The sequence below is a fragment of the Microcaecilia unicolor genome, chromosome 6, assembly GCF_901765095.1.
Source record: "Microcaecilia unicolor chromosome 6, aMicUni1.1, whole genome shotgun sequence".
Lineage (NCBI taxonomy): Eukaryota > Metazoa > Chordata > Amphibia > Gymnophiona > Siphonopidae > Microcaecilia > Microcaecilia unicolor.
Window position 1 is genome coordinate 342,617,781 of NC_044036.1, and position 11,052 is coordinate 342,628,832.

Genomic DNA, 11,052 nt, shown 5'->3' on the forward strand with positions numbered 1-11,052 from the left:
CTCTTCCCTTCAGTCTCCCACACAGACTCGTTTCCACCTGTCTGATCTTATTATTGCCACTTGTTTTCTTTGCCTTCATTGTTTTCACTTAGCCGTCTTTCTTTCCCCCGTCCAGTCATTTCTTTCGTCTCTTGGATTCAGCCATCGCAGGAAGTTGGGGCCCATCCTTCGTCCTCCCAGGTCTCTTAATTATTCCCCCTTTCTATGTCTTATGTCTTCCCCCCCAAAAATTCTGCGCTCCCCACCCCGAGATCTTCTTCTTTCGCTAGGAGGTCCTGTAACCAATCGTCGCCCGCTCTGCCTGGTGATTGACACCAAGGCCCGCCTCCCGGTGACGTCAGAGCAGCAGGATTTGCATGAGTTGCGCTGCTGCCAGAGTCGGAGTCCAGAGTCTCTTTCGTTAGCGGAGAGGGGCGAAGCGAGTAGAGCGGAGGAGGCAGAGCCGGGGATCGGAGCCCGAGCTCCAGTCTTGCCACACGGGGAGGGAGCTCCGGCCAGCATGGAGCTACCGGCCGCCGGAGAGCATGTCTTTGCGGTAGAAAGCATCGAGAAAAAGCGGATCCGCAAGGTACGAACGGCTGCTGCTGCCCGCAGTCCTTGGCCCTGGGAGGGGGGGATGCGATCCTGCTTCTGACGTTTGTCTTTTCTCCTTGGTTGTAGGGCAGAGTGGAATACTTGGTGAAATGGAGAGGATGGTCCCCCAAGTAAGTGTCACCGCACGAGCGCCTTTAGGGTGCAGATCCCCCCCCCCCCCCCTTAGTACAAAAATCCAAAAGAGGGGGGGTGGGGAAGTGGCCACCGCTGTAATCACCAGCATTAATATATGCAAAGGAAAGGAAATGGGCAGCAAACCCTGGTGGACAGGGAGAGGGCTCTGATGTGCCCGAGAAAATGGCTTCTTTTGCTGTTCCCTCCAGAAAGGCGATGCGATGCGCGAATTAAGCAGAACTTTAGACGTTCAGCGCTTTTGCACGCTTTACTTGCTCCTTGGCTTGGCTGATCCCTTTACACAGTCGCTTGTGTGCGCCAGTACTACAATTCCTGGATTTAAACGCGCTTGTGGCTGTAACTTAAGCGCGAGATGGGACTAGGATTTCTGGCAGATTGCACTTTAATTAGTCACTTTCAGATGAATTTTGAAGGGGAGGGACGTTGTGATCTTTAACTGTTACTAAGTTCTCTTTTTTTTTAATTTCGTCTCTACAGATATAACACGTGGGAACCGGAGGAAAACATCCTGGACCCTCGGCTGCTGATCGCCTTTCAAAACAGGTGAGACAGAGCTCCAAGCCCCGCTGACAGTGGCTCTGAGGCAGTCGTCCGGACCCGGAGTGCCACCTCTTCGTATTTTCGGCTTGAAAGCAAAGCACAGAGGAGGCAGAATTACAGAATGGAAATGAATTAATTGGGGGGGGGGGGGGGGGGGGAATGAAAGGACTTTTTTTTTTTCTACCGTATCTGCAACTTGCTTTGGACCCAGAGGCTGCTTTGCTCCCCCTTCCCCTGCTTGGCACCTTCCCAGTGGAGTAAGCCCCCCCCCCTCCCCAGGAGACGTGTTACTGCGCAGTGCAGAGTGCGTCACCGAACGTCACACTTAACCTGTTAAGTGCCTGACTGCAGTCGTTGGCTTAGCCTTAGACTGAGCTCAGCAGGCTTCTTAAGCGCAGTTACTCTGCTGGTAAACGTTAAATCCAGGCATTTTAAACTGTCCTTTGAACTTACGAAGAAGCATCAGTTTTGGCTGAATTCGGTTTTTCTGTTTGTGATTTCCTAGCTGAAGGGAAGACCTTAGAGAAGTTTGTCCTCTCCAACTGGCAAGAGCCCAATTAAAACTGATTTGTGCCTTATTTTTCGGTCTACTTTCGGAGCTGCCTTGATCCTGTAACCTTCACCCGTTTCCCCACCCCACCTCCTGTCAGAAAAAGGATTAAACTTAGCTACAGCATATACAGAAAATATTGGAGCTATTTCCTGCAGTGAATTCAGCCCTATCTATTTGGCACCTGTAGCCTTTGCCTGAAGAGACCTGGCTGCAAAGTGAAATAATTTATTACACTTCCCTCTTAAACTCCTGGGCTAATCATAGTAAACTGTTTTGTTTTGTTTTCCTCCTCCTTGATCCTCTGATTAACAGACTCCTAATGTTTTATGCCACATGTCAGGACATGTTAAGTTAGTGAATTGGAATGGGACAGAAATGAACAGCAAAATATTAATGTAAGCCACATTGAGCCTGCAAAAAGGTGGGATGATGTGGGGTACAAATGCAATAAATATTTAAAATAAATAAATAGTGTGTGACTCAGATAGGTTTTATGGGAAATGCCATTAAAGGAAATCTTGCAATTCCAGCTCTTAATAATGTCAGGTGAATTGGGGGCAGCTGTCAAGACCTAAACTAAATCCAAACTCCCTTCCATGTGTTTAGTTGAGAGGCTCTCATGGGGGGGGGGGGGGACGACAGTAGTATCCACCTAGTATTTTTACTCCAGCTCCTTTACAAATTGTGTATTTAGTACTATGGCTTTATTTATTATTTTTTTAAATTGCTTCTTCACACAGGCAACTTCCGGGGTCAGACAAGGAACTGGAACTTCATTAAAGAAAATCGTTTCTGCCAGTTCCCAAACACTATTCTGGCCTTGTTTATTTAAGAATAAAATAAGCTGTGAAGCTTCCCTCCTTTTTTGAACAAGTCCTTAATGCCACCTGTGTTGCGATTGCTGGAAGGACAGTCTGTGAATTCTGATGAGAGCCTTAGGCGTTTACTCTGGGGGCTGCAAATAAATACAACCCCTTTGGCATTGATTGTAAGTTTTTGCATTTATAGCGGCTGCCAGATCAGAGGACTAATGGCACAGCTACATCTTGGATATTTTCCCCCCTCTGCTCCTCTGCTGGTATGCGTTCAAGTCTCTGGGTTGCCAAAGGTTGCATAAGTAGCAGGTGTTGTCTTTCAATCAATAAAATGCTTCCCTGGTGCGTTAACCCTCAGTCATTCAGGATGTGTAGAAATAATTTAGGGTTCTTTAACTCACGCCAGCTAATACTTTCAACGGTTTTTTTCATCATTTAAGAACAGATATTAGTGCAACTGTTGCAATGTGGTAAATCTGTGTGCTTGTCTCTTTGTCTAAAGCACACATTGCAGTGGGGGGGGGGGGGGGGGGGGGTCTGTAACATTATACCTATAAAGCAACAAGTAGCATTTTGCCTGCCAAGTCGAAAGGAAAACATTTAATTCATGTAGTCTGCCTGGTTTAACTGTTTTTTTGTTAATTAGCCTGGAGTGTAAATAATATGTGATGATCGTGTGTTTCAAGGTTTATTAAAGGCGCTTAAAGCTCATACTGTTTTGCAGGAAAGAATGGCTCCTAATACATTTGCCATTGATTTTTTTTTTCTTTCCTCTAGGGAACGGCAAGAACAGTTAATGGGATACCGCAAACGAGGACCAAAACCCAAACACCTACTTGTTCAGGTAAAGTCAATAAACCGCAAAACCTGTACAAAATAAATGAGTGATTCTACTTTCGCAGGTATTCAATACGGTTACTTAAAATACAGGTGGCACGTAGTCTACTAGCTTATCCCTAAGCTTATTTTTCGGTGTTGTACGTTTGCTTAGACTCTGGAGCAATGTCATTGCTCCAGGCACAATGGAGGGGGGGGGGGGAGGAGGAGGGTGATGGTGGTTATACTGTACCATGAGGTCAGCAGCCAAACTCCACCCCTCTCAGTATGCGACAGCCAACTGGGAGCTTGGACAACCCCACGTTAATGACTCCATAGAATAAATTGATTCTTACCTCTGGAATACGATTATCTGTCAAATTAGCATATATGGGAAGACATCTAACGTTTGTTCCATTTGATTCTAAATCTTGGAGGTATGGATATTAGCACATATAAAGTCTGACCAAAGACCCTAACTAGAAATTCTTGTACTTCTGGTAGCTAAAGACAAATAGCCTTGGCAACTTATTGATCTCTTTTCTATTCTGATGATGAGTGTAGAGAAACAGGGCGTGTAAAGTTCATGTGTATTTTATGTAACTGCCTTCAGTTACAAGCTAATGGTTTTTCTCTGCATGCTTGTGTTATAGCTTCCATCATTTGCCCGTCGCTCTAATGTCCTTACTGGTCTTCAAGATTCCACCGTGGACAACAGACCAAAGATTGATCTGAATTCTTCCAGCAAGAGCCAGTCTCATCAGTACCAACTCAACAGTAAGAAACATCATCAATATCAACCCAATGGCAAAGATCATTCTGTGAAGCATCATTCCAACAGCAAAAGGAAATATTATTACCAGCTGAACAGCAAAAAGCACCATCACTATCAACCTGATCCCAAAATGTATGAGCTTCAGTATCAGACAGGTAAAGATTCCTCAAGCCAGGCCTTCGTCAACCATCAGGAGAAACGTGCTCATAACCAAGCCAAAAGTTATCTTGGTCAAATGAACAATTTCGCTGTTGATGTGCATAAATTTCCCAAGAGCCACGTGCATGGAAGCGAAAAGGCTGTGGTACCTAATGGGTTGCCTGGTGCTTCAAAAGAAGAGCTTACTAGCAATGGAATTGGTGGTAAGATGAAAATAGTCAAAAATAAAAACAAAAATGGAAGAATAGTTATAGTGATGAGTAAGTACATGGAGAACGGCATGCAGTCTGCGAAAATTAAGTCTTCAGAGGCTGACCACGAGAAACCAAGCCAGGGACCTCAAAGCAACCCTTCAGAAAGCGTCTCTCTGAAAAGGACTACAGACAAAGCAGGAGCAAAGCCTCCTGACTTCTGGCAGAAAGCAACTGCGGAGAAAATAAAGAAAGATACCACAAAACACAGGACAGTAAGAAGCGAGGAGGGAGCCAAAAATTCTTTCCATCTAGCAGGACTTAGAAGGACTTATTCGACCAGTGAGTCTTTTCATGAGCAACCTTTGCCACTGACCAGTAAACCAGATTTAATTCCATGGTCGTTACCAAGTCAGGACCCTAAGCCCAGCGATATGGGGCTGAACTTGTCTAATACTAGAAAACGATTTCTGTCGGGGACTCGCGCTGAGCTGGAGTCTTGCAAAAAACTTATAACCTCAAGGAGTATCAGTGCGCCTGGGAGTCTACCGATCCCACCCGCAGAAAAACCCGTGAGCCTTCCATCACCTGCCCAGCAACCAGATGTGATCTTGCTGGATTCAGACCTGGATGAACCTATAGATTTGAGGTGTGTGAAATCGAGGGCAGAGAGTGACCGAGAACTCGACAGATCTGACGTTCAGATCATAGAGGAGGAGGAGGAGGAGCAGCCTGTGAAAATACAAACTGAGGCAGAAGAACCTTTGACTGCCTTCAAGCCGTTCTTTGGGAATATAATTATTACTGATGTGACAGCCAACTGCCTCACTGTCACTTTCAAAGAGTACATAACTGTGTGAGGCAACCTCCATCTTGGGTGGGCTTAACCTTAAGCGAAGGTAAAATGTAAAGCTGGTCTTTGGAATTTAGGCTGTAGTTCAGAAATACCAGCTGTGGATTATATTTGATTTAGCGATTCCTACAGCTATGTGATAATGTATAATTCATATGCGCCTTCCTCGGAATCATGCATGTCCGTCGCATCCTGCCTCCTCTCGGCATGCGGAAAACAAGGGGTAATGTGTGTTGGCTATTCCATACCTCCTTCAACCCTTTAATCTGGTTGGGTGAGTCGAGCCATTTACCTTGTAACGGGAGGGCAATCTTCAACGCCATCTTTCATCTTAACAGTCGACATTGCAGGTCATCTCATTTTCCCTTTTCCTAGAAACATTTGCAGTTTTCAGTGCCCTAACGAAGCACTTAATTAAACAATTTATAGTATTATATTAACAATGCTAACATGTCACGTGAAAATCCTATTTGTGTAAGTGGTGGTGAAATGTGTTTTGCGATTTAACATGGTCACTTTGATTATACACATTTGTACAGTGGTACATAGGAATTCTTCCAGCTGTGTGTCCATCTTCTATTCACAGCAGTTAATGCCTGTGTACTACTATTTCTTCGTATTGCCCTGTACCAGCCAGAAACCTTAAACTCCCTTAATGGTTTGCAATATCACTGTTTGGGTTTAGCACACGGGGCTGTGTTGCTTCTGTGTGGTGACGGCTGTAAAGCAAACTAAGCGATTATCGAAAATGTTACTGCTTGAACTGTGTAAAACACTAAAGCTTCCAATGAACTGCTTGGATGTGAATATTTTCTGGAAGGCGTCTGCTGTGTAAAGATGGCGGCAGGTTTCGAGTACCGAGTACTGAACAGAGCAAAACGGCCTGCAGGCTCGTAGCCAAATGTTTGTCATGTGCTTATTGTGTAAAAAAAAAAGAAACAAAGAAACTATAAACTGGTGATCAGAGGGTGAGTGAATTGTATGTAAATATGTTATTATGAACCTTATCCGAAAATACACTCCAAATATTTGAACCGCAAGCTGTGTGTTGTCGTGGATCAGCAATGGAGATCCTCAGGCTGAGGCTTCAGAAGGGTAACTCAAATATGTGGCGGAGGGGGGTTCTGCTGTAATCTTTAATCCTGCGTCTGTTTGATAATGGAGGTGGATAATAAACTTTCTGGGACCTTATGTAGTAAGGATCAAAGCCCTTCTCTTGAAAGTAGAAAACTGTAATTAAGCTGCAACGTACCAGTGGTGAAGAGTCCCTCAGGCTCCACTCCTTACCATTATTTAGTCTTTGGGCTTAACAATTTGTACAGATATTCAAAAAGGCTTACCCCACCGATCCACCGTAAATCCCCACACCCAGCAACACAGCATGACTAATGATCTTACTGGACAATATACAATCCACATTCCCTTCGACCCTTGTGTTGCCTGATACACACCTACCTCATCAGACCACAATACAACCTGTATTTGTTATCAACCGAATTGGCGAATGCCATTACGGTACTCTGTAAGCCACATTGAGCCTGCAAATAGGTGGGAAAATGTGGGCTACAAATGTAACAAATGAAGAAATAAAAATGTTTGTATGTTTTGCATGTCATTTTGCTGTGGTATCGAAAGAAAAGTCTTCTGGATCTGTCATCTCAGATTCTCTTGGAAAAATACCTATCTAGTCCAGGACTTTTTCTTTCGGTGTATGACTAAATGCTGATCCTAATTAACACATTGCTGTTTAACCAAGCTGTCGGGAACAAAGTATTTATTTAAAGAAGGGATAAGTGACCCAAAATGCAGGATTAAAACTAAAAACATTTCAGTCTCGAATAAATGTATTTGAAAGAGAAAACTGATCTCCAACTTTATATCTCGGGGGGGGGGGGGGGGCGGGGGCTGCCTTAAACAAGGGTTAGTAGTAGACCTCAAAGATTTCAGAAAACATAAAAGCATGTGCTATATTTATTCCAGAATGCGTTTGAAATACACAAATTCAGGAGCTTGCAAGCTCACGTCCGACTTCTCTCTGGCTACTACTACTACTTAACATTTCTAGAGCGCTACAAGGGTTACGCAGTGCTGTACAAATTAACGAATAAGGACGGTCCCTGCTCAGAAGAGCTTACATTCTAAAAGACGAAATGTCAAGTTGGGGTAGATGAGATTTCCTGAGAAGAGATGAAGTGATTAGGTGCTGAAGGCAACATTGAAGAGGTGGGCTTTGAGCAATGATTTGAAGATGGGTAGGGAGGGGGCCCGGCGTATGGGCTCAGGGAGTTTGTTCCAGCTAAAGTATTAACTACTGTGAGTCCTAGCATGAGTCCCGCAGCATCAACCGCTGTTAGTGGAGGTACCTTTTCTGCCCCTTGCCCCCCCCGCCCCCCCCCCCGATGAAAAAACCCCAGAGGCTAATGTGTTTGAAATAGCTTGGGCGAGAGGCTACCTTTCTTGTTTCTTCATGTCAGCAAAATGGGCCTAGCAGTAGAACCATAACATCTTATATTATGAAACTTTTAAGAAATGTGCAGCCACCGTACACAATTTAAACTGGGGTTAAGTGTTGGGAAATACAGTGGGGGAAATAAGTATTTGATCCCTTGCTGATTTTGTAAGTTTGCCCACTGACAAAGACATGAGCAGCCCATAATTGAAGGGTAGGTTATTGGTAACAGTGAGAGATAGCACATCACAAATTAAATCCGGAAAATCACATTGTGGAAAGTATATGAATTTATTTGCATTCTGCAGAGGGAAATAAGTATTTGATCCCCCACCAACCAGTAAGAGATCTGGCCCCTACAGACCAGGTAGATGCTCCAAATCAACTCGTTACCTGCATGACAGACAGCTGTCGGCAATGGTCACCTGTATGAAAGACACCTGTCCACAGACTCAGTGAATCAGTCAGACTCTAACCTCTACAAAATGGCCAAGAGCAAGGAGCTGTCTAAGGATGTCAGGGACAAGATCATACACCTGCACAAGGCTGGAATGGGCTACAAAACCATCAGTAAGACGCTGGGCGAGAAGGAGACAACTGTTGGTGCCATAGTAAGAAAATGGAAGAAGTACAAAATGACTGTCAATCGACAAAGATCTGGGGCTCCACGCAAAATCTCACCTCGTGGGGTATCCTTGATCATGAGGAAGGTTAGAAATCAGCCTACAACTACAAGGGGGGAACTTGTCAATGATCTCAAGGCAGCTGGGACCACTGTCACCACGAAAACCATTGGTAACACATTACGACATAACGGATTGCAATCCTGCAGTGCCCGCAAGGTCCCCCTGCTCCGGAAGGCACATGTGACGGCCCGTCTGAAGTTTGCCAGTGAACACCTGGATGATGCCGAGAGTGATTGGGAGAAGGTGCTGTGGTCAGATGAGACAAAAATTGAGCTCTTTGGCATGAACTCAACTCGCCGTGTTTGGAGGAAGAGAAATGCTGCCTATGACCCAAAGAACACCGTCCCCACTGTCAAGCATGGAGGTGGAAATGTTATGTTTTGGGGGTGTTTCTCTGCTAAGGGCACAGGACTACTTCACCGCATCAATGGGAGAATGGATGGGGCCATGTACCGTACAATTCTGAGTGACAACCTCCTTCCCTCCGCCAGGGCCTTAAAAATGGGTCGTGGCTGGGTCTTCCAGCACGACAATGACCCAAAACATACAGCCAAGGCAACAAAGGAGTGGCTCAGGAAGAAGCACATTAGGGTCATGGAGTGGCCTAGCCAGTCACCAGACCTTAATCCATTGAAAACTTATGGAGGGAGCTGAAGCTGCGAGTTGCCAAGCGACAGCCCAGAACTCTTAATGATTTAGAGATGATCTGCAAAGAGGAGTGGACCAAAATTCCTCCTGACATGTGTGCAAACCTCATCATCAACTACAGAAGACGTCTGACCGCTGTGCTTGCCAACAAGGGTTTTGCCACCAAGTATTAGGTCTTGTTTGCCAGAGGGATCAAATACTTATTTCCCTCTGCAGAATGCAAATAAATTCATATACTTTCCACAATGTGATTTTCCGGATTTAATTTGTGATGTGCTATCTCTCACTGTTACCAATAACCTACCCTTCAATTATGGGCTGCTCATGTCTTTGTCAGTGGGCAAACTTACAAAATCAGCAAGGGATCAAATACTTATTTCCCCCACTGTACATGTGGTATAATTTACACTCTCAAAACCAAGTTCAGAGGCACAGAATTAAATAAATAAATGAATAGAATTAAATACCGTATCTGCATTCTTCAGCGTCTTCTGCTTTGATGGTCCAGGGTTCTGATTAGTCCAAGTGAAATTGTGAGTAGGTTATAAGCGAAGGGTTTTAATGGACTTGTTAAGTGATGCGATAGCCTAAGTTCTTTCTCCTATATAGGCAAAGAATGGAAGACCACGGAAAAGAAAGCACTGGGGAATTCAAAATTTGCTGAGATGCGAGTGCATGGATTCGGGTTCTAATCCCCCATGAAACACAGCACCACAGTTGCAGCATTGGGAGAACTCGCTGGCTTTTCTTCTTACTCCTCCCTCTTGCTAGCCCATAGTTGAAAAAAAAAACCATAATTGAAATTAAAGAATAACTACACATGTAATAAACTGATAAACCACAGAAGGTTTGGCTTTCACCCTCCAGGGTCATGAGTAGAAGTTATGAATGCAGCTGCTTGTTTAACTTTGCTGTCGTGTAGATCACTGACACTCTGTGACACTGGTCTTACCTTGATATAAAAGCAAAGTATCATAATTTATTTATTTATTTTTGTTACATTTGTACCCCGCGCTTTCCCACTCATGGCAGGCTCAATGCGGCTTACATGGGGCAATGGAGGGTTAAGTGACTTGCCCAGAGTCACAAGGAGCTGCCTGTGCCTGAAGTGGGAATCGAACTCAGTTCCCCAGGACCAAAAACCACTAGGCCACTCCTCCACTGTTGCTACTATTGGAGATTCTACATGGAATGTTGCTAGTGGAATAGCCACGTAGAATCTCCAATAGTATCTATTTTATTTTTGTTACATTTGTACCCTGCGCTTTCCCACTCATGGCAGGCTCAATGCGGCTTACATGGGGCAATGGAGGGTTAAGTGACTTGCCCAGAGTCACAAGGAGCTGCCTGTGCCTGAAGTGGGAATCAAACTCAGTTCCCCAGGACCAAAGTCCACCACCCTAACCACTAGGCCACTCCTCCACTGTTGCTACTATTGGAGATTCTACATGGAATGTTGTTATTCCACTAGCAACATTCCATGTAGAAGACGGCCCTTGCAGATCACCAATGTGGCCGCACAGGCTTCTGCTTCTGTGAGTCTGACAACAGAAGCCTGCGCAGCCTTCTACATGGAATGTTGCTAGTGGAATAGCAACATTCCATGTAGAATTTCCAATAGTAGCAACATTCCATGTAGAATCTCCAATAGTATCTATTTTATTTTTGTTACATTTGTACCCTGCGCTTTCCCACTCATGGCAAGCTCAATGCGGCTTACATGGGGCAATGGAGGGTTAAGTGACTTAGCCCAGAGTCACAAGGAGCTGCCTGTGCCTGAAGTGGGAAAAACTCAGTTCCTCAGTTCCCCAGGACCAAAGTCCACCACCCTAACCACT

The 11,052-nt window shown here is 44.8% G+C and overlaps 1 protein-coding gene across 1 annotated transcript; it reads left to right on the top strand.

Annotated features, from left to right (window-relative positions):
• Positions 1 to 376: 376 nt before the first annotated feature.
• On the top strand, positions 377 to 6,374 carry CBX4 (chromobox 4). Its single transcript, XM_030208616.1, has 5 exons — positions 377 to 568; positions 661 to 704; positions 1,207 to 1,272; positions 3,415 to 3,481; positions 4,107 to 6,374. Exons 1-5 carry the CDS (start codon positions 500 to 502, stop codon positions 5,436 to 5,438), a joined length of 1,578 nt encoding a protein of 525 aa, XP_030064476.1. The 5' UTR covers positions 377 to 499; the 3' UTR covers positions 5,439 to 6,374.
• The last annotated feature ends 4,678 nt before the right edge of the window (positions 6,375 to 11,052 follow it).

Excerpts from the sequence above, each read along its gene's own strand:
- CBX4 (XM_030208616.1), top strand. The coding sequence starts at position 500 with ATGGAGCTACCGGCCGCCGGAGAGCATGTCTTTGCGGTAGAAAGCATC. Across the intron at positions 1,273-3,414 it reads CTGATCGCCTTTCAAAACAG|GGAACGGCAAGAACAGTTAA; the intron begins GTGAGACAGAGC and ends TCTTTCCTCTAG. Across the intron at positions 3,482-4,106 it reads CCAAACACCTACTTGTTCAG|CTTCCATCATTTGCCCGTCG; the intron begins GTAAAGTCAATA and ends CTTGTGTTATAG.